The sequence below is a fragment of the Nematostella vectensis genome, chromosome 10, assembly GCF_932526225.1.
Source record: "Nematostella vectensis chromosome 10, jaNemVect1.1, whole genome shotgun sequence".
Lineage (NCBI taxonomy): Eukaryota > Metazoa > Cnidaria > Anthozoa > Actiniaria > Edwardsiidae > Nematostella > Nematostella vectensis.
In genome coordinates, this window is record NC_064043.1 from 6268877 (window position 1) to 6284191 (window position 15315).

Here is a 15315-nt window from a genome sequence, read left to right on the forward strand (position 1 = left end):
GTACGGAAAATCATAATTTAAAAAGCAATAATATTGATCGGTAATGATTGCGGCGATGAATACTGAACGCGGTCACTAACTCACAGTACTTGGATATAATAGGTGCGCTTAGAAACTCTCTCTATCCCTTTCTCTTAGTGCAAGAACCGAGTCATTAGAAGCAAATCAAAAGCAGCGCACGCCTCCGCTTGTAGCCCCGGGCGAGTTAAAAACAAGGTCAGATAAACAAGTGTACGACTGCTAATCCACTACAAATTTAGATTGCATAGTTGTCATTACCTAAGCTTAGCGGGAAAGAGCGAAAAATAAAGCTGTATTTTCGTGTTTGGGTAAAGTACGTGGAGATATGGATGCAACTCATAGCGATACGCAGCTGGAGTGAGCTTTGTTAATTACTTTAGCAATGAACGCTTTACACTTGTTAAACGGTTAAACGTGCGAAAAAGCGCTTATCAAAAGGTGATTGGATAAGCAGCTATGATTGTATGATGTACCAAGTGAGTGTACGCGCACGCAAAGGAACAATCAAACTCACTCGTATTACACAAGACTAGCCATGGATAACTGGTCTTCCTGAACGGAACTCAGTGGTGTTACTTGTGTCATTGAGGCATTCGTCGTCACACAGCAGGTGCAAGTGTCTTTCGCTTATAAATTAGCCGATAGAAATGGATGTCTTTGTGAGTTGATTGTGCGGTAGCATAAAAAGGTAGCTCGATTGCATATTGAAAATATGGCACAAGAATAACATGCATGTGAAAAGTAATTCGCCATGCACTGTTTTGCTAAAGCACTGCGCGAGTTGATGAGTCCACTACCTTTCCCCTATGTACCCATGGGCGTGGCTAGACATCCCATGACAATCAAGAACATTGATAAATACAAAGATGGGTCGGTATTCTTTAACACAGCCACATATTGCGTTGGTTATCAGTTTTTCGTGCTTTCAGGTAACGGGGACCTTGCACTTGGAGCCCAATCAGAATTGCATTTCTGGGGATAAAGTCACAGTTTCCTGACAAACAAATTCCCTCATATGGCAGCCAGTAAATCATTGTCTAAATACGGCCGTCAACACCTCGTCTAAAGTATTAACTAAAAACTTAATGACATAACTAGAATAGCAGGCTTCATAGCTTGCGTGTCTATACGAGATCTGCTTTTACGTTGCTGTTAAGCTTGTTTAGCATGTGAGTTTCGGCGGGAAGTTTGACACCCTCGAAATGTGGGTAAAAGGCATTTTTGCTCCGTAAAATCTTCGCTCAGTCGAACTTCCAGCTGAAAACCATAGACGGCTGCATAACAGGATAGCGGGGTAAATGTCTGGTGTATCGGCCACAAGTATGGCATCGCTGCTCTTGTGACCTCTGAGTTCAGGCGCCCTTAAGGAGAAGAGGTCATTGCTGACTTGTCCGGCTCGACGGGGGCGGGTAAGTGCCAAGATGAGTTTGATTGAAGGATGCAATCGATCTCCTTCGCGTCACTATCATTCAAAGATCTTTAATGAGCTTGTATCTTGCTTGACTCTGTTTCAGCAGTGGGTCAAAGTCGTGATGAATTTGATTGAAGGGTGCCAATCAACCTCCCTCGCGTCACTATTATTCAAAGATCTTTATAAAATGGCCTTGTGTCTTGTTGCTTGACTCTGTTTCAGCAGTCGGTCAAAGTCGTGATGAGTTTGATTGACGGGTGCCAATCAAACTCCCTCGCCTCACTTCTATTCAAAGAGCTTTTAAAAATTAAGGGCCTCTGTCTTGCTTGACCGGCTGACTCTGCTTTAGTGGCGGGTGAAAGTCGCGGGTGTGTCATACATCAACTCCGCCTCACGACTTCGCTTTACTACTCACGGTTTCAATGTGCGAGTTGAGTGATGACTTGTCTGGCTCGGCGGGGGCAGGCGAGTGGCTTGATAATTTGATTGATAGGTGATATGCTATCTGCTGCGGCTCACGTAACGCTCACGTACGTAACATGTCAAAAAAAAAACTCGAGCATGCAATCACTGACTTGGCCTTGCGGTTGCGGAAAGCTGTTTTATGAGTTTGATGGATGGATGTCAACCATACTGTTACCATGGTTGCATGTATGACGGTTGGGACACCTACATAGCTAATAACAATAGTCGTAAAAATTATGCTAATATTGAAAATCTATTTCTGACAAAATTTACAGAGTCGATTGTGCTAGCAACATTTCTGGCAAAATTGGCACAAAAAAGCAATGCTCAAAATATAATTTGTATTTTGTAAACCGAAATGTTAAAACCCAGGTCATACATGCCTTTTAATTTATCATTTAGGTGTAAAAGTAAGCTCGGTTTTGAATTTTATTACTGTTATTTTTATTTTCATTAATTTTTAGGGGTAGGGGGGGGGTTGAGGACGAGGGAAGGGGTGGGAAAGAGCCGGAACAGGAAGTCTAGAAAATGCACGCACCCCCCCTGCCTATGCGCATGCACCGGACTTGTGAATCAGTTAAACTTCTCATTAGCATATTGCTCATTCGCTTCTCTTCGTAGGCGGACCCATCTCAGCTCCTAGCACACTACACCACCACACAAGATAAACATTATCTTCTTCACGTCTCATTTCTACGGCCTTGGTCCAAAAGCCGTGGATTCCAAAGGTGTTTATGGCACGGAGATTACACTTGTAAGGACGGGGAAATTATCTCTAATTGGTGGAATTCATTTGGTTTCGGCGTCTTGAATGGTGGTAAAGTATAGTTGCCGTGTTAATTATATATTCAACACGTGTTACTTGCCGTGTTTTCAAGTTTTTATTGCTCGTTGTGTTAGAACCTCCCCAAATTTGTCATTGCAATTTTCATTTTCGGTGACTCATTTGGGACCTTGCCACAAATTTTCTTCTAATTTTATTGCATGCAGGGCGACGGACAGGATTGCTGGGCTTCCGTGTAGTGCCTGGCTATTCTGCCAGGTATGTTATGATATTCTACGGTGGACAAGGTAATTCATTTTATCCCGGGCCGCAACCCCGTTACGGAGTGAGGTTTGAGTTTTGGGGAGAAACTCAAGGGCTATCTAGATTTTTAATATTATGAATTATGGATAACGAAAATTATAGAAGTCTATTCTTTGGACGGTTTAGTAGTCGCTAGTAGCCCATTATTTAACCATTACTATATATTTTTGCCCCGTCCCCTTCTCCCAGCTTATCACTGGCGGGCTTGGTAGCGTCGTTTGGCGGAGCCAGATCTCCCTATCAGCACAATGAGGCTGCAGGGCTGAGGCTGGTGAGAATATAATTGATATTTGGCAGAGTCGACTACCAGATTTTGGTGTATCACAATAAAAATACAATTTGAAACACACACTCTGTTCTTCACAGTAAGCTCCCCATCGTTACACGGAACAGAAATACTGTACTTTTAGAATATTAATTTATTTACTATTTACAATTTATTTACACTGTAAATATAGATGAATTCGTTACGTTTCCGTTATGTTATCTTATTCTGCTCGTTAACATGTGCTTGAAGTACTCTCTGTAATGACTGTTGAAGCTGCGGGTCTTCGAAATTTGCTTGAATCGTCTCGAGAGCCTCCTGAAAACACACACCATTAAAACCCGCTGATTGAAACATCTTTTCAATAATGAAATAGCCTGCAATGCAGGCGTTTAACCGGTGTTTTTATAGCGAAAAAACAGCCTTGGAGCGATTCGTAGCCGCCATCTTGAAGTTTGTGCAAAAATGAAAAATCCAAGATGGCGGCTCAAATCGCTCGATGCTAGTTTTTAGCTATAAAAACACCGGGTAAAGGCCTGATTACAGGCTTCGAATAATATTATGCGACTGCGGTTCTAAAGATGATTTCGCAATACGTTTAATGAATCTAGAATCACCAAGCATTGGGCAAGATATAAAATAATGGGCCATTTTCCAGATAAAGGTTTTTGAGGGTAGGGCAAGTTGGTGTTTTGTTAACAGCCGATTTATTCGAGAGTCTGCTGTGAACAAACCCCAACCTTCCGAAGCCTCGCTTTCTCGGACCTTCTCAATCTGGGAAACGACCTTTTTAGGGGTGGGAAATCGTATCTTAATCCGTCGCACAATTCCGTGATTGTTTTTCCTTTGTTATGATTCAACGCGCAACACGATATAAGCCTGCATGCAAATCCCAGATTGGCGGCATCGATCGTTCGAGGCGGTTTTTTTTAATGTTTTTTTTTCTTTTTCCGATAAAAACACGTTCAGTATGGTAGTCTTTGGTTAAAGTTTGTACTTTGTTGGGCTTAGATATTAGGTAGGGCTTTTATATTTCTCTCTAGGAGAGGAAAAACTACAAGTCTTCTGGTGAAAGGGGCCGTTTACCCCTCCCGCTACGGTCTTGCGAATTACCTGTAAACTAGTAGATCGATCTGTTTTTATCAGTTTTCTCTACTGGGCTACCTGTAGTACCCAAGTCATAAAGGTTTATGTATTTTTGTCGATGAAATCTTGGCTAAATTTTATAAAACCCCGTCCAATTCTTACTTACTGAGAGAGGTCTGCTCCGGTGCTTTTTTTAATAACTTCTAATTACCAGTTTGGCTGGGCCCTTCAGCAATTGAGGGTATTGATGTTGGGACATAAGATAGCAAGGGGGTAGATGCATCTTATATGTACCTTACAATGAAAGGGAGCTCTTAACATATAGTAACATGTCATAGTTGTAATATTTCATACCGTAATGTGATTTCCACAGCAAATCTGAAGGACAGCTAGACACTCTATGGCAGCATCCAGAATACCATTCTGGGCAGATAAAGCACTGCCTTCTGGAAAATAAAGTGATTTTGGTAAGCTTGATTTTGGTAAGTAAGCTTGTTCCAAAAACCGAACATTGATGGGTTTTTTTGTCTGGTGGGTATAGTTAATAACTGAAAATTAACTGTCACACATCAAATATTTTAAAATAGTTTTAGAGAATGGCACAATAGCTCAGTGGAATAGACTTGTTTCTCAAGCAAGAGGACCAGAAAAACTAATCTGCGTAGACAGCCCAACTTTACCCTGGACTAGTAAAAACCTGACTCTTCATAGGGGACTCTGAAGACCTTGTCTCATTGGATAGGAACATAAAACCGGAGGTCCTATCTTTCACTGCACTTCATTAACCTTGGGCCCTTTGATGTTAAAGAACCGTTGGGGACACTATTACCATCTTCAGTGACAGTCTAACATTCATGATTGTAAACTGTGGAGAGCAGTCCATTGGCACTGATGAGTATAGTCGGTTGGAAGCACATTTGATTTAGTCTGCTGAAGTAAGTGTGTGCTTTACAAATACTAAACATTATATTTTTCATTCTATTTAATAATAACATACTTTGAACTGTATCCATTGATAGAGTAGTATCTATCATTAGCTTGAGCAGTGCTTTAAGAATGGCATCAGAATGTGCTGGGATCCTAGAATACAAAAACTCTTGTCATTACTTTGTCATTTACCATTGTAGTAGGTAATAGAATGAAGGTGTGGTGTGACATACTGGGGTGAGGTGTGGCATTGTTTGGTGTGACAAGTGTGGTGTGACATCGTAAGGTTTGACATGGTATGCTGTAAAATGGTAGGGTGTGACAAGTGTGGTGTGACATGGTAAGGTGTGACATGGTAAGGTGTGACATGGTATGGTGTGACATGGTGTGGTGTGACATTGTGGGGTGTGACATGGTAAGGTGTGACTTGGTATGGTGTAAAATGGTGGGGTGTGACATGGTGTGGTGTGACATGGTGTGGTGTGACATGGTAAGGTGTGACAAGGTGTGGTGTACTGTAGGATAGTGTAGTACGACTGGGTAAGGTGTGATATGGTATGGTGTAAAATGGTATGGTGTAAAATGGTGTTGTGTACTGTAGGATGGTGTACTGTACTATGACATGGTGTGGTGTGACATGGTAAGGTGTGACAAGGTATGGTGTACTGTAGGATAGCTGTATGACTGTGTAAGGTGTGATATGGTATGGTGTAAAATGGTGTGGTGTGACATTGTGGGGTGATACATGGTGTGGTGTGACAAGGTGTGGTGTACTTTAGGATGGTGTACTGTACTATGACATGGTGAGGTGTGACATGGTGTGGTCAAGGTGTTGTATAACTAAGTGGCCTATCTTTTGAAGGTCATTATACATATCACTCACCTCATATAAGCATGGATCATAGCAGATTTTAAGGCCAGAAGAATCCCAATACGTGTCTGGTCACCTTCAGGGTCATATATCTCTAGATAAGCAAACACCACACGTAGAAACCTCTGCAAATTAACACCCATTTAACACAATTAAAATAACATTTAAAATTATTGCAAATAATATGGCCACCAATGACTGGTTAGACTGATTTTCTATACCCTTTCCACTTATTTTAACATGGGTGTAGCCAATTTGGTCATCAAGTTTTGTGACCACATTTTAGGATAAAAGTAATAACATTATAGTAAACACAAAAAGGCTACCAGTAATCATTTGAAGGAGCTGTGACCCTGTTTTTTTTAATGCAGGGCATGCCCCTGGAAATTGCACACTGGGTTAGGGTAAGTTATAAAAAAAAGGTTATGTTACAAAGCTCCTCATTTAATAAAACTACAAACATTAGATTATTTTAGAGTTGTAGATGTTTTGTACAAACCTTGAAATGCTTCAAGAGGGAAATGCCAAGATAGTCCACATAACCTTTCAGTGTGTCTGCATACACCTGGATCATAAAAAGTAAAACGTGTTCCTCTCTTCAAGTTAACATGCAAATAAGGTGGGTTTACCCAACCTTAGCTCATCCTCGCTCCAACCATGAGTCATATAGTCCATGGATGGGCCCAATGAGCAGCATTTATTACTTGCAGTTTTTGGCAAGCACATTGGGGTTGGTTGTATCTGCCCCAGGCTACCCTAGAGCCTGCAGCTCTGATTACACTGCACAAGACCAGGTTTTCTCAATAAACACAGAAGGTGTCACAAAACAAAGCATTTTTTAACTAATTTTGTAAATTTATTAGAATTAAGCCTGGCAAACTCTATTTCTGCTGCAATATGCGTAGGAACAAAATTACGTGGATTGTTTTTGTTTAAAAAGCCATGGTGGAGGGGGGGCTTTTGAACCTTAAACTTTGTGATAACAAGACATGGCCATGTGGGCAGTATTTTGGTAGAGGGAGCTTAAAGCTGCATTGTCACCAGTTTACTTCCGGTCGATAATGTAACAATCTCTGATGACTTTTAATGGAAAATGCAAAAAATATTTCAAAATATTGAAAGCAGTGTGTCTATTGCAAGTTTCTTCGAGGATGTGATTGATAATTTAGAGCAGATGGCATGTTTAGCATCTCGGATTCTAATAGATTCTTTTGTCTTTTAACGGTTGAGGTTTCCGACGAACCTCCGGAAGTGAACTGGTGACAATGCGGCTTACTGAAAATGTGTCATTATAAGGTCTGAGGTAGAGGGTAGTGCTCTCATCTGTGCATGTTGGAAGCCAGAAAGCATGTAATGTGTTTTGCGAATCTTGCAGTGATTCATTTTCTTATTATTTGCATAATCCTTTATTATAACAACTCAACTTCCCACAGTTCATTTTTTTTGTGTGTCAATGCATCTTTCTGCAGTACACTTACCCTTCGCATAGCTATTTTTGATTCAAACTCCATGGATGTGAGAATGGCTTGGAAAACACCATGGCACTTCCATCCCTGAAATAAGGGTATCATAATTATATATTTGTCGTTGTTAGTTTTGTGTCCAACACCAAGAGTAAAATCAGCCCTAAGCTTGTAAATAAAATCTTTTGGCAATTCAGCATTAGATTAGCAAGCCGTCATTTTTCTATTAATTACTAGGGTACAAAGGTCTTGGTTTTCTTGGAATTATAGCTTTGACAGCCTCTGGCAGCCACCATTTTGTCATCCTGGCAAAATACCAGGTGCGAAAAAAATTATTTTCCATCAGCGGATTTGGGGAAGCCAATGCGATATTTACGATTTAATCTATTAAATAAAGTATCAGACTTTATTTTTTATGGTTATTTCAAGATTTTAGTTCATTATGTGCTTATGTAATATTATGTGCATTATGTAATATTATGTGCATTATGTAATATTATGTGCATTATGTAATATTATGTGCATTATGTAATATTATGTGCATTATGTAATATTATGTGCATTATGTAATATTATGTGCATTATGTAATATTATGTGCATTATGTAATATTATGTGCATTATGTAATATTAAATCAAAACAGTAACAAAGGTGTGGCTGACAAGGGCACTTTAATTCAAGAAGTACTTAAAAGATAAACTCATAGCAAAGTGATGCAAAGTTAGTTTGGACTGTTAAAAAAAATGTTTTTTGTTACTGATGTGCTATAATCCCAGTGGTCTTGGTTCAAGGGACCAAAATAGATGTGATTCTATTGGGGAAAATATTCCTTTTCATGTGTCCAATGTAGGGGATGCGGATTTATAACAAAATACAAAGAAAAAGTGTACCTCTGTTCTATTAGTCTTTGGTTTCCATGGCTTGGGCTCCATAACCTTGAGAAGGCTCACAACACAGGGGTGGAGAGCCATTGCCAGCCGGGGCACATTAGTATAGATAAGTTTTTGCAATGACTGCAAATGAGAAATAAAACTAAATGCTTGTTTGAAGGCCAACTTGTGTGTTCTGTGATGTAATGTTGTTTTTAATCTATTAACAAAAATTCTAATTCTAAGAAAAAATACACAAAATGGCGCATAGACTCAACTGTTTGTGATGATGTTACCATACTTATAAATAGATATGTTTATTGAAAACCGTTAGCAGTTATTTACAATAAACAGAATAAGAGGCATCAGTCAGAAACACATACTACTAACAAGTTAGGCATTACATTATACTTAGAAGAAACTGTACAACTACTGTTAAAATCCCTGGCCGGATTATGTTTTTTCTTAATTTCAGAAGGAGGGAAAGCCTTCTTACCTCAAAAATTACATCTGCCCTTCCATACCAGTGGAGTTCTGCAACATTCTGTTGGATTTAATAACAGAGCTTATATGAATCCTTTATATAAGTGACTGTAGCAAATTGCATTTGGTGCCTACAGTATCCCGTACCTATTAGGGTACCTATGGTATTAGAAGAGCTAAAATTCTCTATTATAAGAGCTAAAATTCTCTTCCTCTGTTTACTGTCTAAATTCCTTTCCTCTGTTTACTGTCTACATCCAGGGCAAAAATGCGGATTTCAGACAATCCCCCATTTTGGGGGTGTGAACGTTCTGGGGGGTACTGTACGGGACATTGTGGGGGGTGCAGTACGGGACTGACATCTTTTACAACTACAGCAGTGAATGCAGGGGGTCAGGTAAAGCTGGCACTCCTCCTTCTCACAGATGTTTCAGAAGAAATATATACAAGCTGCATTCCGCCAATTTACCTCCTGTCATATGTTTTATATAAATATAAACCCCTCAGCTCGGTGCCACCCACCCACATTCAAAAAATCCTTTTTCAACACCTCACCACAATACTGTACTTACAGTGTTTATTATCACATGGTGCAAAGCAGTAACTCCAACAATTGTATATTCCACCTAAAATAAAACAAAGACGATGGACTATGAATTTATGGATCTGAGGAACATATGAGAGAAAGGGCTCAAGGATTCACTAGATCATACTCATGAAGCCTTTTAGGCTCCATAAACTCTATGATTCTGCATCAAGAGGACCAAGAGAGGACCATGAAGATTCATGCAGTATTTTTCCAGCTAGCCTCCACCTCCCTACCCTTCTGCACAGAGCTTTCCTAAAAAAGAGCAACACAGAAAGCTCTGTGCAGGAGGGTACCAACCTTTCTTATAACTATACTTACCCATTGCAAACAATATGTGCAACTCATAGTGTAACCCCTTGGACAGGCATACAGCTGGGTGCAAGGGGCAAATGTATCCTCGCTATAAGCCACCAAAAGCAGCATCTCCCTACTGAAGAGCCACCAGGTTTTACATCTTCTTGCATTCTATCTGTGACTATTCAGCCCTCCCCCTTTACAACAACATTACCACGCCCATGGTTAACTCCGAAACCCAACCTCATGATCATCCAGAAGAAGAAGCATCGGTGGAAGAAGCCTTGGAATGTGATCTCCGATGACTGGATACTAAAACATGAAGAGAAAGGCATTCCTTTATCAGTACTGTTCACAAAGAAGAAGTATGGTAAATTTGAGACTGTATCTTTATTGATAACTAATGTGTTGTATTTGCTTTATGCTGAACTTGGTGTTCTTTGAAGTTGGGGAAGGGGAGGAGGTTTTGGATTTTGTTAAAGCCTCAGTACATTCCTCACTCTAGAAAATGGCAAGGTATCAAGGTCAAGGGTCATGGCAGTGACATTATTACTCACCTTTACTTGTAGTACACACCAGACAAATGCATATCTTAATGCACGACAGTCCTCCCAGGTACTCTTACTCATGTGAGGTAACATTACGTTAAGAACACGGCCAAACAGCCCCTCCCTAAGCACAGGGTTACCATCAATAGTGGAAGAGGCAGTCCCAGATAGGAGCTCTGATTCAGAAGAGCAATGAAAGCCCTTGCAAAATGCAGTCAACAGAACTGTGAAATGAAAACAGTGCATGAATGTATAGCCATTCCCCAAGAAACAAAAATAAAGAATTCAAAATACCTTTAGATGAAGATCTTGTCTTTTGACTTGTCCACTTATTGGCTTCCATATGACAAGCGCAAATGCTGATTAGTTCTGGGGCCACTTTCTTCATAATATGTCGAACTAATGCCAAATTCTAAAAAGTTTTAAGGTAAATTAGGTAAGATAAGAGTGATTAAACTGTGACTTTGAGATAATACTGACAAGGTTTGGTGTTAATAGTGTTTGGTTTGTCTAGTCAACCAAAACACCTGGGGGCTGCCCCAACACATTAAACACTTGAACATTTGAAGGTAACCCCTCCCCCTCTTAAACACAGGGGTTTACTAAAGTGGCTCCTTACTTTTTACTTCTTCCTTTCTCTGTATTATTTTTGTCATTTTTTTTTCAGCATTCATTCAGCCTGCAGTCCCTATCCCCCATGCACCAGATTAGCTAGATTAGCTAGGCAAGAGAAAATTCCCAATTTAGGTTAAATATTAAAGATGTAAAGTGGTGTTCCCTTATTCTACAAATCCCATCAGCTGTCAGCTGCTCTGCCTTTCTGAAGGTTTAGACTTCTCTATTATGTGCATCTAAAAAGGGACAGAGTGGGGGGGGGGGGGGGGGGGGGGGAGAGGTAACCATGCATCCTATATTCCTGCTAATTTTTTATTTTTATACATTTTTGTCCTGTCCAAAGACCAACCTGCTCCTGTCTCCCCTTGTTTAGAAATCATGGGTCGGTTACTGCAACCCCTATTTGAAGATAAATACTCCTCGATGACAACTCAATTTATTGACAAAGATGTTGAAGTCGTTCTGACAATGATAAGTCAGCGGTAATCTCTACACTATTAAAATACTGCATACCTTTGTTTCTTGAGTTCTTGATATGCAGGTTATGATAATACCACAAAGCTCCAAGAGATTACCAGCTTTAACCACATATGTCTTATAAGTACCGCTATCATCTTCTCCTTCCTCGGGACGACCTGGCGGCAAGAGCTTTGAACTAATATGGCGTAACAACGACGTGATGTACTCCTCGGACTCATACCCTTCCACCGGGCCATACTCTACACATTGTTGCTTGAGAATACCATTCAGGTTATGCTGTGTAATTGGAGTAGATCAGGAATCAATAACAGTATATATAAACAAATTTAAAAATAATGATAAACCAGAATTTAATCACATATCATCTTGTCTCCTTGGCAGCTTTAAGCTGGCAATCCAGCAGTGACATAAGCATGCCTCCATCTGAATGTTACCTTATCAAGCTGATCCTGCAGAAAAAGAATATTTTCTGTGGATACAACAGATCGTAAATGATCCAAAAACACAGTCGCATCCAATGCGGAGGCCGCCATCTTGGATAAGCAAACCACAGGCTTCCCGATGAAAACCTGTGGGCTTATGGCGGGAAAAAGACGGTAGCAAAATGACAACAATAAAATAACATAAATAACGAACTTAACAGCTACGTTGTGCGGTGGTATATTTTAAGAGAATCCACGTCATATTATTTTCTGCAAAAAAAAAAAAATCCTAGCGACCATTTGAGAATTTCAAATGGGATTCCTGTGGTACATGCAAATGCGTTACAGATGGGTCTGTCTGTTTTTGACTGGCTTCGGTTAGTTATAAATCCTTTGGACAGAAGGCTTTTGGTGTTAAGAATAGTAGAACTAAACAACAATCATTATGCTTCAGACCTTATTGCCTCATTGATGCAGTAATTGCTCTCTGGGCAAGGAGATATTTGTATCATGCACATCTTTACTTACAATAATCTTATTCAAATAAAACAGATCAAAGCACTTTTATTTCTTTTATTCCAAGCACAGCATGCACAGCATGACAAGCACCTAAATATGTGAGGAATGTTTTTTGTCTGCTGACAAATCATAAGATTTTTGAGATTTGTTCTAGCAGACTATAATTTGACAGTTTTAATTAACATCTTTTGTGTGTAATACTGTAAGTAGGAAAAAATACTCCATACATATTTTCAAATCTTTACTAGTTGCATGGTAAGTTATCTTTCATTCTACAAGAAAAGCAATTGTTCTGGACCTCTTATGCAATGCACTTTAGAATGGATAAGTAGGAAACTAAGCATGTTCCTGCTTGCAATAATTATAATAATACATTATCTGTTCTAGGTAATAATACAACTTCATAGCTGTCAACCTAACTTGGACAGAAATCTTGTGAAACCGGGTGAAATACAGTAAATATGTGAAAAAAACCCAACAGGGCCAATGTGGGTGAATACAGAGAATGTATGAACTTCTCACGAAAATTAGGCTTGTAATGATGAGGTCCAAAATCTTGTGACACCCGCCTAATGCGGGTGAGTTGACAGCTATGCAACTACCAAAATAAGAGTAAAACAAAAAAAGAGATCAGGCATCAGTGATTAACCTAGAGCCTTGTTTGTGGTTTTAGCAGTGCCATATATGGGACTTGTCGTCCCGTTGAGCACTGGAATGGTGGTGCATTTCACAAGACATGTCTCAGGATAGTCACACGGTGCATTGTCAAGCTCTAAGATAACCAAGTTGCTTGGATGCTGGTTCATGGACATGACACTTGCGGGGACGTACAATGTCTGCTGGGGCCCATCAGCCGGCCAGTACCTCCCCATGTTATGCCCATTGACAAACACCACACCCTTGCCCCAGTTGTCTAAATGAAGGTAAAAATCAAAGCCAATGTCCCCAAATGGGACACCTGGGATCACACCTTTGAAAAACCTTGGAGATATGGCATTGTCCGTCTTGTAAAAATCAGTGTAACCATCTTTGAATAAGCTTTCATTGCTCACGACGTTATCCAAGTTAAGTCGATATATGTCCCAGTTTAGAATTTGGACATTGTCAATGGTGACATTGCCAAGAATTCCTTTGGGGTCCACCATGTTTTCTCCATAACCGACATGTCCCATATTCTCTACTAAGATATCAAGATCAAGAAACTCTCCAATAATTATAGTGGCATTTGATTCCCCTCTTGTGCGATTAAGAGTTCGTTGCCGCAGTCTACCCACATATATTATTGCTCTATCATGCACAAGCCCCTCTACATTCAGCATTCGTTCAGATTGTGAGAACATGGGTGGAATCTGAGCATGATACCAAGCAAAGCCACTGTATTGCCCAATCTGCTCCATAGTAAGTGGGTATTTTGTCTTCACTGGACCTTCAGGGGAGAGCTTTGTTAGCACATCTATAACCTCAGGGCCTTTTGTGATCTCTATCGTTCCATATGGGTACTTTGGGGTTGCAGGTGGGATGGGAATATCAGGGAGAGTTAAATATTTACCAATAACTTCTCTGATAGCATGGTACTTTTCTGTAAGATCCCCAGCCTCTGTCAGTGGGGCATCATAGTCATAACTAGTTGGTACAGGTTGATACTGTCCATGAAAATCAGCCCCACTCCAAAAGCCAAAGTTAGTCCCGCCTTCAAACATATATAAATTAACAGATGCATTTAGTGCTAGGATTTTATCCAGGGCATCTGCAACAACTTTGGATGTTCTTGTTTGATGAGGTGTACCCCAATAATCAAGCCAGCCAGTATAGAACTCAGAGTTAACAAGTGGACCCTTTTGTTGTAATTTCTGTTGATTTGCAAATGGTATACTAGGATCTGTGTTTGCACCAAAATCAACTGTAGTGTATAGAGATGGCAATGTTCCACATTCTATGGCAGTTAAATTGCTCCCATCATCTGTAGTGAAAAGTATGATATCATCTGTAAGGTGATACCTAAAAAGCTGCTGTAAATGCAGCAGGTATTGATGGTCACAGTGTATATAGTCACCATACTCATTTTCGACTTGCACCATAATAACTGGCCCCCCATTCTCATAAAGGAATGGTTTAACTAGTGGCAGCAGGACACTCATCCAAGCATCAACTGCTTCCATGTAAGCTTTTCCCTGTGATGACCTGATAACAATGGATGGGTCTTTAAGCAACCACCCTGGCAAACCTCCAAAATCCCATTCAGCACAAATGTATGGTCCAGGTCTAAGAATTACCAGCAAATCTAAACTTTGAGCAATTTCCAGGAAGCTTGTAAGATTAGCATTCCCTGCAAAGTTATACTGCTTCGGGATCGGTTCGTGCAAGTTCCAAGGGACGTAGGTCTGGACTGTGTTCATTCCACTAGCTTTGAGTTTGAGAAGTCGGTCTTTCCAGTAATATTGTGGCACACGGAAATAATGCATTCCTCCAGAGATGTAACGAAAAGGCTTCCCATCCTTCATAAAGCAGTTGTTGTCATAATCTATGCTGAAGGACAGTGAAATAGCAAGAGTAGGCAAACAACAAATGAAAAACAAAAAGAACGCCATGTTGACTTAGATCACATGACATCGGCTGTCACGAGAAACCACAGGGGGCCCACCACATAAATCAAAATGTGTAATTTTGAATCTTTTGAAGGACAAAACTTAGGTTGCAAATATATCTTATACTAACAAAGGAGTGACTTTGATCCCCCTTGAAGTTAATTATGGGTTAGTTTTATGCTTTTCCTTCCAAAAAAAATTAATATATATTCGATGTGATTTTATGACACTGTTTGATTGGTTTAGTTCTACATGCTGCGTCTCCGTAACTATCGATTTCACTTATTGGTCAGCTTATCGCTCGCCCCATTCTCT

The 15315-nt window shown here is 40.0% G+C and overlaps 2 protein-coding genes and 1 long non-coding RNA gene across 3 annotated transcripts; 1 reads left to right on the plus strand and 2 right to left on the minus strand.

The window, feature by feature from the left end:
* Positions 1–298: 298 nt before the first annotated feature.
* Positions 299–4803, plus strand: LOC116604673. The gene is made up of 4 exons (XR_007313901.1): positions 299–1430; positions 2519–2714; positions 2888–2968; positions 4709–4803. It is a non-coding gene; the product is annotated as an uncharacterized LOC116604673 (long non-coding RNA).
* Positions 3386–12044, minus strand: LOC5521968 (TELO2-interacting protein 2). The gene is made up of 14 exons (XM_048733198.1): positions 11909–12044; positions 11508–11750; positions 10674–10791; positions 10389–10603; positions 10075–10143; positions 9521–9574; positions 8962–9009; positions 8487–8609; positions 7612–7686; positions 6633–6698; positions 6146–6258; positions 5333–5415; positions 4690–4781; positions 3386–3567 (listed from the first exon to the last, which is right to left on the minus strand). Exons 1-14 carry the CDS (start codon positions 12005–12007, stop codon positions 3463–3465), a joined length of 1503 nt encoding a protein of 500 aa, XP_048589155.1. The 5' UTR covers positions 12008–12044; the 3' UTR covers positions 3386–3462.
* A 1015-nt stretch (positions 12045–13059) lies between these two features.
* LOC5521967 (beta-galactosidase) lies at positions 13060–15003 on the minus strand. The gene has a single exon (XM_001641680.3). The coding sequence runs from the start codon at positions 15001–15003 to the stop codon at positions 13060–13062; it is 1944 nt and encodes a 647-aa protein (XP_001641730.2).
* Positions 15004–15315: the final 312 nt, after the last annotated feature.